Raw genomic sequence first — 13,426 nt, forward strand, 5'->3', positions numbered from 1 at the left:
ACCTCTTTTGTTTGGGGTTTTCATAAAAAAAAAAAAAAAAAAAAAAAAATATATATATATATATATATAATATAACCTTTGAAATCCTGCACTACATCACTAATCCTGCTCTCATCTCCTCTTATACTGTTGCTATGAAGAGCTCAAATAGGCTAGTCTGCTAGCCACAAATGGCAACAGTAGAATGAGGTAGGGGTGTGTTTTAGGCCTAATGCGATGAATGAGAACAACAAACAACTGTACATAGTGGGCCTGTAAATCACAATGTCTTATAATGGGATATTTTATCTTCCTAGCTATAGAATGGGAATTTTGAGTTAATCACTCGCAGACTAGCAAGACTTTTATGAATTTATTGGATGATTGTTTTGTGCGGCAGCATGTTTGAGAAGCAACCAGAGGGAGTAATACTCTTGATCTGATTATCAGCAGTGATTGTTCTTACTTTAAGAATCTGCAGATAAAGGAACCACTAGGTGGCAGCGATCACAGTGTACTGATGTGGGATTTACTCAAATATGTAACTACCATCAGGGGTAAAGGGAAGAGTTTTTGCTTTCCTAAAGGTGACTACAGTGGTCTCAGATAGTTTTTAAATTCTATACAGTGGGACCAACTGATGATGTTACCAAAAGCAAATTCTAAATGGGATGCATTCAAGGAATTAATCTTGGAAGCTACTAGGCTCTTCATACCAGTTAAGAAATATTGTTGAAAGTTTTAGCACTAAATGGATATCAGATGAACTAATGAGGCTTGTGGCAAAGATGAAAAATACATTAGCATTAGCATTAGTAGAGGCATTTGATGCAAGAAAGCAAGCTTATGCAGCATCAGCCAAAAAAAAAAAAAAAAAAAACCCACTTCCACTTCACCCCTCTGTTCGTTCAAAATACCTGTCCAGCTGAGCCTTAAACTTATTTAGGCTATCAACCTCCACCACAAGGGATGGAAGTCTGTTCCACCAACCAACCACCCGCTGGCTAAAGGCAAATTTCCGCACGTCTATCCTACATCTGTCTTTCCTCAATTTGAATTTATGCCCTCTCAGGTGATTTTTCTGAGCTAGAGGAAGAATCCCATCAGCATTGAGCATGCTTAAACCATTTAAGGCTTTATACACCTCTATCAGATCACCTCGCTGGTGCCTAGTCTCCAGACACTGTAATTTACAAAACTTAAGCCTTTCTTCGTAAGAGCACCCCTTTGTTCCACATGGGATGCATATAAATTATCAAACGACATAGATGCCTGTGGTAGGTATAAGATAGTCTGTAATTAAGCCACAAAGGAAGTTAGGCAAGCAAAGGGAGATTACAAGAAATCTTTGGCAAAGGATGCAAAAAAAAACAGTAAAGTCTTCTTTACTTATGTGACCTCTAGAAGGAAGGAGGGATGAATCATATTAGTCCACTTGATATCAATGGTTTGATTGTTGATCATCCTGCTAAAGTAGATGACAAACTGAATGAGTGTTTTGCTTCAACTTTCACACTTTAGGAGTTATTAAGGGAGGAGTATGCCAGAAGTTTAGAAACTGTAACATGGAGCCAAAACATTTTGTAATAACTGAGGGCAGAGTGGAGGAGAAATTGTTGAAGTTAAACATAAGGAAGGCACCTTGGGGGTGGATGGGATATATCCAGTTATATTAAAGGATGCAGCAAATGAAGTAAGCAGGCCCTTAGCCATAATGATGAGAGCTTCTTTGGATTCAGGGGAGATCCCCATGGCCTGGAGATGTGCAAATGTATCTTCAATTTACAAAGAGGATTGAAAGGTGATAGGAGTAATTACAGTCCTGTTTAACCTCTTTTCTGGGAAAAATAATGTAGTCTTTGGTTAAAGAAGCACTGTAGGATCATCTAGACAAGACTTCAGTTGTAGTTCAGACACAGCATGGGTTTGTTAAGGGGAAGTCTCGTCTGACCAATTTGATTGGTTACTATGATGTGGTCACAAAGCAACTGGGTGCAAAGAATAATTTTGTTATCGTATACTTGGATCTTAGGAAGCCTTTTGATACTATTACACATGGAAGAATGCTGTAGAAATTGTATCAGTGTGGCATTGGGGACAAATTGCTGCTATGGATAAAGGATGGTTGAGTGGGAGAAGACAGAGTGGTAATCAATGGACACTGCTCTTCTTGGACTAATGTTATTAGTGGAGTCCCCCAGGGTTCAGGGTTGTGTCCATTGATATTTTCTGTATTTATCAATGGTATTGATAAAGGTATACGAGGCTTAATGTCCACATTTGCAGATGATAAGCAGGTTGGTAGGGTTGTTAATTACAGTAATGGCTGTTTGTTACTGCAACAGGATATGGAAATATTGAGCAGTTGGGCTGAGAGGTGGCAAATGAAGTTTAACATTGACAAATGCAAAGTGCTGCATATGGGTTGCAATAACCCAAGAGTAACATACCAACTCTGTGGTACTACACTCAAGGTAGTGGCAAATGAGAAAGATCTGGGGGTAATTGTGCAGTCAGATATGAAGTTTTCTGAGCAGTGCAAAAAGCCTGCAAGAGTTCATGGAGTGTTGTTAATGATATATAGGAATTTTGCTAGCAGGGATAAGGAGGTGAATATCACCTTGTATAAGGCAATGGTGAGGCCACACCTTGAGCACTGCATACAGGTCTGGAGGCCTCATTTTAGGAAAGATGTAGAGCTGCTGGAATGAGTACAGAGAAGGACGAAATTAGTGGAACAAAGGGTTACTATTACCAAGAAAGGCTTAAGTCTGCAACTTGCAGAGTCTGGAGACGAGGCACCCTCAAGATCAAATTTAGGTGTATAATTCCTTGAATGGTTTGACAAGCTCTATGCTGATGGCTTTATTCCTCTTGCTCAGATTCTGTACCCAACGAGACATCAATTGAAACTGAGGAAAGACATTTCTAGAAGAGATCTGCCGAAATATTCCTTTAGACAGTGGGTGATTGATTGCTAGAATAAACTTCCATATGTCCTCAAGATTTTTATCAATCGTTGCATTGTTTTGCCATATTTCATGTATTGCACATGCTTCGATATGATGTTGAGAAACACTGCGAGTTTTTATCCGGAAAGATAGATTTTTCCAATCTCTTGGTCCTAACACCACTGACTTTTAATATTTGAAAACAGCCAGCATAGTTGGCAATATGCAGCATCTAAAATTCGTGGGTATCACAGCCACAAACAAGGAACTGGACCATATGTAATACGTTGAAGTAGAATAGTAGTACGTGTCACTAAAACTTCTATTTGATTACCACTCTCTGTCGTATCCCACTCAACCATTACTTTATCCATTGTAGCAACTTACCCTTAATGCCATACCTCTCCAATTTGTACAGCAGTCTTCCATGTGCAACAGTATCAAAAGCTTTCCTGAAATCCAAGTATATGATATCAAAATTATTTTTGACATTCAGTTTACCCAACTTATCCAGATCCCATTGCAGTAGCATACTGTCTTTACTGTCATTAACAGCCTTGCCAACCTTTGTATCATCCACAATGGACAGAAAACTTGGACAGTAAACCTGATATACCTTCATCGATATTATTGATAAATACACAAAACAACGAGCCCAACACTGAACCCTGGGGAACTCCACTAATAACATTAGTCCACAAAGAGCAGTTACTACTCTGTCATATCCCACTCAACCATCTCTTTATGTACAACTGTGTATTACAACACTCAGGTAAGTGGAAAGTGAAAAAGACCTGGGGTTAATTGTGCAGTCAAATATGAAGTCGCTGAGCAGTGCAGAAGGGCTGCCAGGGCAGGTCATGGAGTCTTGTCAATGATATATAGGAATTTTGCTACCAGGGACAGGGAAGGTGTGGCCTGACCATTGCTGTTATACAAGGCAATAGTCAGGCCACACCTAGAGTTCTGTGTACAGGTCTCATTTTAGGAAGGATGTAGAGTTGCTAGAACAAGTACAAAGAAGGGCAACAAGATTGGTGAGGGGAACAAAGGGGTGCTCTTATCAAGAAAGGCTGAAGTTCTGCAAATTTCAGTGCCTGTCGAGTAGGCACCTGTGTGGTGATCTGATTGAGGTGTATAAGGCCTTGAATGGGAACAAGCTGAATGCTGATGGAATTCTTCCTCTTGCTCAGATTAAGAACCTGAGGGGGCATAGATTCAAATTGAGGAAAGACAGTTGTAGAATAGATGTACGGAAATTTGCTTTTAGCCAGTGGGTGTTTGATTGGTGGTACAGACTTCCATCCTTTGTTGTGGAAGTTGATAGCCTAAATGAGTTTAAGGATCAGCTTGACAGGCATTTTGGAATGAATGGAGGGGTGAAATGGGAGATTTTTTTTTTTTTTGGTTGATGCTACATAAGCTTGCTTTTTTGCGTCGTATGCCTCTACTAATGCTAATGCAATTCCCTCCCCCCATTCTTTCTTTACAGCGCGTATAAACTCTGCCTTAACTCATTCACTGTTCAACTTGAAAATCGCTTTTTTTTATTTTCATTTATTCCTTCTACATATGGTCTTTGGAACAGACTTCCTTATGTATTTACCAAAAACAATGTACAGAAAATTCAAGTCCACTATCAGTCTTCTGTCTTTTCAACCTTCAAGCTGTACACAATAAAAAAACTACTGTACCAAAGGTTCTTATACCTTTTATGCCTGGAGTCATCATAAAAAAATAAATAAAATGAAATAATTTTCTACAAATGTAAATAAAAATTTTTGATGTTATATACTTATGTAGAGTATAGTATAAGTAATACAGTTATTGTAATCTGTTAACTTCTTAATCTTTTAATTTTTATTTTTTCCCTTAGCCACCATTAATACAAGCAGTTTTTAAGGGTGATATTAATGAAGTTCATCAGCTACTATACCAGAATGAAGATGTTAACTATCAGGATATTGAAAGGCGGAGTGTACTTCATGCTGCAGCATTTTGTGGAGATGCTGAGATAGCAGATCTCCTGATTCTCAGTGGTGCTAGAGTAAATACCAAAGATAACCGCTGGGTTACTCCACTCCACAGAGCTTGTTGTTCAAGGAGTGAGGTATGATGAAAAATTTTTGCATGTTATTTGTATTGTAATCATTGAAATTGTGTGTAAAGTCAATGTTTAAACCTTGTTTAGTCATTTAAGCACTGACATTTAATTTTAGGAAGATACTAGTGTTGAATTTGGGATTTTGGCTATTATTACTTTGAGAATGAATTTAATATCAATATTTACAACATGATGCAAGGAATTGAAACTAATACAGCACCAGCACAGTTTAAAAAAAAAAAGTACTCACTTAATTTTCCCATTCCTTCTAATAATTTTTACCAAACTTTTTTAAAAATTTGTTCTAACTATTCTGTTCTCTTGCTTTAAATGATTCCTTTCTCAATAGTAGGTGGAAGTTTATTCCAACAATCAGTTATTCTCTGGGTGAATTAAATTTTCCGCACATTCATTCTGTAACTGTCCACTTTCAGTTTAAGTTTATATTGCCTTGTGTACATTATCTGAGAAAGAGTAAAGATGCCATCAGCTTTTCGTATACTTTACCCTTTTAAAGCCATATGCCCCGCAGATTTCCAGATGCTGTAGTTTATGGAACTTCAGTCTTTCTTAGAATAGCCTTTCATTACTCCAACTATTCTTGGTGCTCTCTTTCTGCACACTTTCCAACACATCTATGTCCTTCCTAAATGAGGTTTTAAAATTTTTATGGGGTGTTACAAATATGACCGTACCATTGCCTTATAGAATAGAATAATTCCTTGTCCTTTATGACAACCTGTGTATCATTGACAAAGCTCAATAAGATGTTCTAGCAGATGTTCTGCTGAGAGAACTTCATGTCAGATTATACAAGTATCCCTATGTCTTTTTCCTTATCAACTACCTTTGGTTTGATGTTCTTCAAATGGAATTTTGTTCTAAGATTACTATTACTCAGATGAGGTGTGACAAAAAAGTTTTGGGACAGATTCTGTATCTTGCAGTTGTAGCAACAAAGCAAATTGTGACTTGTTCAGTGACTCACCTAGATATAGTAATGCATGGATCGGCGCCTCCATAGCCAGGTGGGTAGGAGCAGCAGTGCGTAGCACATGCTTCTTGATTAGACCGGGGTTCGAGCCCGTGACCACCAAATACGGAGGATGCGGGAAGGTCAGGGAATGATCACCACATATCCTTGGAGCAATATGGCCTTAGTTGCTAATGCTCCTAAAAACCAAATAACAAACAACAACAATGCACGGATCACCTATTTATCTGCAGTCAGTTTGAATTAGCACACATTGAATAGGAGGTGTTTTATGCATTTAGTTGTATTTTAAAATTAGTAATTTGCTGAGCAAATTTGCATCAAATTTTGTTTTAAATTTGGAAAAAGTGCAACAGAAACCCTTAGAAGTATTAAAAACAGCTTCAGAGACAATGTGTTCGAAGTCTTTTTCAGCAGTTTGTAAAGTTTAAAGAGGACCACTTCTCCATTAAAGATTAGCCTTGCTCTGGCTGCCCTTCAACTTCAGAAACCACTGATTTATTTGCAAGAATTAATGAAATAATCAGGAGTGATTGATGTGTAATTATCTGTAAAGTTGCTAGTGAAATTTATTTTTCTTATGTGGCATGTCAGTCAATTTTTTAACACAGGCTTTAAGAATGCAACACATTTCAGCCAAGTTGTGCCTTTCATCTTTGCTGATGATCACAGAGAGAGAGAGAGGGGGGAGGGGGAGGGGAGAAAGAGAGAGAGACTGGCAAGATCTCACATGTTAGGATCTTCATTAGGTGCTGCTGCTGATCCACACTTTATTTCTTCCATATTTATGGGTGATGGCTGTGGCCCAGTTACAAAGGTCTAGCCCTCTCAGTGGAGAACTTCGTCTTCTCCAAGTTTCAAAAATAAAGCAGTACAATCTGGATCAAATGTGAAAATCGTGCTTATCGAATTTTTTGACATACACAGATCAATTTTTCATCATGAATTTGTATTGCATGGTTAAACAGCAAGTCAAAACAAATTTAACATTACATGATTTCCTGGACTTCAGTAAATTGGGTGCTTACATCCTGACATCACTTCTGCAGAGTCGGCAGTTCCCATTGAAGAATTTCTTGTTAAGTGCTTCTTCACTGTGGTCTGCTGTCCAGCATACTCACTAGATTTAGCTTCTTGTGATTTGAAACTATTGAATGACCAGCAACCATTATCACTTCCAAAAGAAGCCTATTAGGAATGCTTTCAAAAGTTATAAAAGCATTGGAATCAATCTGTTTGCTGTCAGAGAGACTGTTTTGATGGAAATGCATTTGGCAGTTGAGGTTCATTTCTCAAATATTACTTCACTCCCCAAACTTTTGATCACACTGTCTGTTCCAGTGAAAATAATGGAATCACTGGTTAAAGAGGTGATGCAGGCCCAGGTGGACAGGCATGCAATTATACTGCAATCACAGCATGGATTTGTCAAGGTGCAGTTAGCCTAACCAATCTGATAGGCTACTATGATGCAGTGACCAAGGAAATGGATGCAAAAAATAATTTTGACATCATATACTTGTAATCCAGGAAAGCTTTCGATACTGTTGTGCATAAAAGACTGTTGTATAAACGGGAGCAATGTGGCATTAAGGGCAAGTTACTGCTATGCATAAAAGGATGGTTAAGTGGAAGAATACAGAGTGGTTATCAATTGGCACTGCTCTTTGTGGACTAATGTTATTAGTGGAGTTCCCCAGGGTTTAGTTCTGGGTCCATTGTTTGCAATATTTATCAATGATATTGATGAACAGAAACAGTGGCAGGACTATTTTACAACTCTGTTTAATGCTAATGCCAGTGGAAAGGAAGATGGTGTAAGAAGAGAAGAATTTGCAGTGGGAAAAGAGAGCCCAAAAGTTGGTCTTGGTGAAGTAAAAGAAACAATGAAAAAGATGAAGAATGGAAAATCACCTCAAGTTGATGAGTTACCAGTTGAAGTTATTAGGGCTGCTGGCAATATTGAATTAAAATGGCTGTATGATATTATCAGCTTAGTTGGGAAAGAGAAAAAAATACCTGTTGATTGGACAAAGGGAATCATACCAATTTTTAAGGAAGGATCCAGAAAAGAATGTAAGAACTATAGGGTAATCACTTTATTATGCCACCGTGCTAAAAATTTTTGAGAGAATACTCGAGACAAGATTAAGGAATAAAATAGAAGAGAGAGAATGAGGGAAGAACAGTATGGATTGAGAAGAGGAAGGTCTGATTGACCTGATATTTGCTTTAAGTGAATTGCTAGAAACACACACACTGGAAGCTTCCTGAGAGCCTCTTTCTGATATTTTTAGACCTTGAAAAGGCATATGATAGTATGCAAAGAGAAAAAATGTGGGAAAGTCTGCAGAAAATGGTAATAGACAAGGAAGAGGTTGTGATGATTAAAAATATGTATTTAAAGTGTGAAAGTTGTGCGAGGACAAAATTTGGCGACTCAGATTGGTTTCCATTGTCCAGTGGACTTTGACAGTGTAGTGTATTGTCACTACTACTCTTTATTATTATAATGGACAATATCCTTGTGGTGGATGATAAAAAAGGTGGAACACCTGTGTTTGCAGATGATGTTGTTCTCTGGGCAAACAAGGAGGAAGCAGTTCAAGAGAAACTAACACATTGGGAAAACATAGTCATTGAGTATGGTTTAAAGATAAGTAGCCAAAAAAAGTAAAGAGATGGTGATGGACAGAGGGGAGGAGAAGTGAGTGTAAAAGGGATAAAATTCGGAAATGTTGGAAGTTGTGGCAATTTTAATACCCAGGGAGTGTATTAACAAAGGATAGCAGCCTAGATATCTACATAACAAGAATAGTAGCTAGTCAGTTTGTCTTGTAATGTTAACAGGCTGTTATTGGGCTAGGGAAGTTCCAGTGAAGTGTAAAAATCTGATAAATAGGGCATATTTTGTCCCTATTTTGACTTTTGCTGCTGAGATGTGGAGGATGAATAAAAAGGATACCAGCAGAATCCAAGCAATTGAAATAAAGGTGTTAAGGGCTATGCTAGCTAAAACTAGAAGAGACAAAATTAGAAATATCGACATTAGAATGAACCCTGGACAGAATTGTAGACACAATAGGAAGGAGTATATGATGAGAGCCTTGTCAATCGTTTCGGCCCTGGAGAGATTGTGCAAAGCTCATAGGGTAGAAATTTTCATAGCATGGTCTGTGCTTGTTAACAGAAGAGATTGTTTCTACAGGATGGGATACACTTAAATAGAAAGGGCAAAAAAATATTTTCTGATGTTATTGAGGCAGTGTTAGGTGGGTCAGAAAACTGCTAGCTTGGGGGGGGGGATTCACAGACAAATAGATTAACAGTAACTGCAGGCAGAGGTGAAAGTGATTCTTGCACTGATTCTATTGAAATGAGCAGTAGCTTGAAAAGCAAGGTGCTGAGGATTTCCAAGATTGCTGGGAAATGTAAATACATGGGCTGTGTTAGGATAACTTAAGAGTAAGAACAGTTGTGTGTATACTTGCATGAACACCAATGCTAGGAGTTTAGTAAATAAATTTGATGAATTTGAATGGTTGGTTGGTTAAGACATCAAAGGCAGATATTGTGAGATATCAAAGAAGTGGTGTCATACAGATATAAGGAATGCAGAATTGGAATTTGGGGAGTACAATGTGTTACAGAAAGGATAGACAGGATAGGAAGGGAGGAGAAGTTATGCTGTTAGCTATAAAATCTAAGGAAATGCATCTAACTGACTGTTGCAAATGTTGAGTCAGTTTGAGAATTGAGAGTATCAGTGTGTTATGGGCCTAATGACTGATGAGTATACAATGAACAACTGTACAGAGAAATAGTGGGCCAGTAAATCTGATTGCGTTATAATGGGGGATTTTAACTTCCCAGATGTTGACTTGAATTTGTGGGTTGGTCACTTGCACACTAGCAAGGTTTGTGGATTTATTGGATGATTGTTTTCTACAGCAGCATGTTCGAGGGGCAACCAGGGGAAGTAATACTCTTCATCTAATTATCAGAGGTGATTATTCATGCATTAAGAATCTGCAGATAGAGGAACCACTAGCTGGCAGGGATCACAGTGTGCTGATGTGAGATTAACTTAAAGATGTAACTACCACCTAGAGTAAAGGGGAAGGGTTTTTACTTTCGTAAACTTTTCTGTGGTGGTCTCAGAGAGTTTTTAAGTTCTATACTATGGGACCAACTGATGTTACCAACAGCAAATTCTAAATGGGAAGCATTCAAGGAAGAAATCTTGGAAGCTACTAGACCTTTCATACCAACTAAGAAATGCTGTTTGAGGTTTAGGTGTAAAGGGATGGCAGATGAACTAATGAGACTTGTGTCAGAGAATAAAAATGCATGGGATGCATATAAATTATCAGGTGATGCAGATGACTATGGTAGATATAAGCTAGTCTGTAATCAAGTCACAGAGCAGGTTAGACAAGCGATGGCAGATTAAGAGAAATCTTTGGCAAAGGATGCAAAAGAAAACAGCAAAGATTTCTTTACTTATGTAAACTCTAGAAGGAAGGGGATAAAGCAAATTGGTCCACTTGACATCGATGGTTCGATTGTTGATGAAAATTGCTGGGGTAGCTAACAAACTGAATAAGTATTTTGCATCTACATTCACACTTGAGGAAGTCTGTAGGGAAGTGGGGGCCAAGAACTTATCAAACTATTGCAGGGTTCAAAATGATTTGCAATAACTGAGAGAAAAGTGGAGGAGAAATTGTTGAAATTGAACATAAGAATGGCACCTGGGGTGAATGAAATCTATCCAGTTATATTAAAGGAGGCAGCTAAGTAAGTAAGCAAACCCTTAGCCATAATTATAAAAGCTTCCTAGGACTCAGGAGAGCTCCCATGGGCTTGAGATGTGCAAATGTGTCACCAGTTCACAAAGGATGATCAAAGGGTGACACGAGTAATTACAGATATGTTAGTTTAACTTCTGTTCCAGGGAAAATAATAGTTACTGGTTAAAAAAGCATTGCAGGATCTTCTAGACAAGACTGCAGGAGTAGTCTTAACAAACCTAAGACACAGCATAGGTTTGTTTTAAGGGAGGTCTAATAATTTTGATATCATATACTTGGATTTCAGGAAAGCTTTTGATACTGTTGCAAATGAAAGACTGCTGTATAAATTGGAGCTGCATGGCATTAAGAGCAAGTTGCTACAATGGATAAAGGGATAGTTGAGTAGGAGATAACAGAGAGCGGTAATCAATGGACACTGCGCTTAGCATTATCACATACAATGCAAGGAAGAGAGCCTATGCAGCATCAGCCAAAAAAAAAAAAAAAAAAACCCCTCCCATTTCACCCCTCCATTCGTTCCAAATGTATGTCCAGCTCAGCCTCAAATTTATTTAGGCTATTAGCTTCCACAACAAAAGATGGAAGCTTGTTCCACCATTCAACTACCCACTGGCTAAAGGCAAATTTTCCCACATCTATTCTACAACTATCTTTCCTCAATTTGAAACTGTGTCCCCTCAGATTCTTAGTGTGAACAAGAAAAAGAATCCCATCAGCATTCAGCTTGCTCAACCCATTCAAGGCCTTATACACCTCCATCAGATCACCTCGCAGGTGCATACTCTCCAAGCGCTGTAATTTGCAGAACTTAAGCCTTTCTTGGTGAGAGTATCCGCTTTGTTCCCCTCACCAATCTTGTTGCCCTTCTTTGTAAACTCGTTCTAGCACTACATCCTTCTAAAAATGAGGCCTCCAGACCTGTACACAGTACTCTAGGTGTGGCCTGAGCATTGCCTTGTATAACGGGATATTCACCTCTCTGTACTTGCTAGCAAAATTCCTATATATCATTGACAAGACTCCATGACCTGCCCTGGCAGCCCATCTGCACTGCTCAGCGAACTTCATATTTGACTGCACAATTACCCCCAGGTCTTTTTCACTTTCCACTTCCCTGAGTGTTGTACTACACAGTTGGTACATCTCTCTTTGGTTATTGCTACTCATATGCAGTACAATGGATAAAGGGATGGTTGAGTGGGAGATGACAGAGTGGTAATCAATGGACACTGCTCTTCGTGGACTAATGTTATTAGTGGAGTTCCCCAGGATTCGGCATTGGGCTCATTGTTGTTTTGTGTATTTATCAGTGATATTGATGAAGGTATATCAGGTTTAATGTCCACATTTGCAGATGACACAAAGGGTGACAGGGTTGTTAATGACAGTAAAGACAGTATGCTACTGCAGTGGGATCTAGATAAGTTGGGCAAATGTGCTGAGAAGTGGCAACTGAAGTTTAACATTGACAAATGCAAAGTACTGCATATGGGTAGCAGTAACTCAAGAGAAGCATACCAACAGTGTGGTTCTACACTCAGAAGTGGAGAGTATATAAAAGACCTGGGGGTAATTGTGTAGTCAGATATGAAGTTTGCTGAGCAGTGCAGATGGGCCGCCAGAGCAGGTCATGGAGTCTGGTCAATGATATATAGGAAATTTGCTAGTAGGAATAAGGAGGTGATTAGCCTGTTGTACAAGGCAATGTACAACAGGAGGAGGTATAGCGGCCTTAGTTTAAACAGACGAAAGATGAAGGTATACTCTATCTGGTCTAGGCCAGGGCATTTGTTTGGGTTTATTTTCTGTAATACTGCATTCAGCTCTTCCAGGGTGAAAGGATCCATTGTGCTTTCTGTGGCGTAGTTTCGATTTGCTCTTCTAATTGCTGTATGCTCTGGGAGATCCTCAGCAACATCGTCTGGAGGAAACAACCTGTCAAGGATTAGGTTGGCTGAATCAAACCAGTTGGAGGTTTCCTGGGAGTTAGCCTGTACAGTGTTAAAAATTTTAGGGGTGAAGGATTTATCTCTTGTTATTTTATACACTAAACCCCAGGGGTTGGAATTTCCAGTTTCCTTTAACAAAGCTCACCCAGGTTGCTTTTTTCCTGGCTGCTATGGCTTTAATATAGTCATTTTTCTTTTGGATGTAGTCACTGTAGAGCCGTTCGACTTCTGGGGGTGCCCAGTCACGGTGCCGCTGGTAGTAACGTCGTGCTCGCATTGCCAGTCTCCGAAGTTTAGTGAGGTCATTGGTCCACCAAGTGGAGACAATAGGTCGGAATATTTTCTTTTTGGCGGATTTATAGGATGCTTTGAGGATTGCTTGCTGGAGAGCAGTTACCAGTTCATTGGCTTGCATGGATTCATTTGGATTTGGCTCACTTTCAGGGAAGTCTCCTTTAATAGAACGTTCAAAGGATTTCCAGTCTACATTTCTGGTGGAGAACCGCACAAGTGCAGGCAGTCTTATCTGGTTGTCTTTTTTCAGTGGGGTTAAGTTTATGAGGAAAAGTATGACTCTATGGTCGCTGAGGGTCCAGTCTGGGATAACCTTCCAGTCAGAGACCAGGGAGTCA

At 39.0% G+C, this 13,426-nt stretch overlaps 1 protein-coding gene across 1 annotated transcript in view; it reads left to right on the forward strand.

Annotated features, from left to right (window-relative positions):
* LOC150090449 (uncharacterized) overlaps positions 1-13,426 on the forward strand; it is a 420,985-nt gene that overhangs the window by 26,100 nt on the left and 381,459 nt on the right. Inside the window, exon 2 of the mRNA XM_090390317.1 lies at positions 4,807-5,040. Within this exon, the coding sequence (XP_090246443.1) occupies positions 4,807-5,040 (234 nt within the window). The remainder of the gene's footprint in view (positions 1-4,806; positions 5,041-13,426) is intronic.

The sequence above is a fragment of the Mastigoproctus giganteus genome, chromosome 2 (genome assembly GCF_048544385.1).
Source record: "Mastigoproctus giganteus isolate SK-2022 chromosome 2, ASM4854438v1, whole genome shotgun sequence".
In the NCBI taxonomy this organism is placed as follows: Eukaryota; Metazoa; Arthropoda; class Arachnida; order Uropygi; family Thelyphonidae; genus Mastigoproctus; species Mastigoproctus giganteus.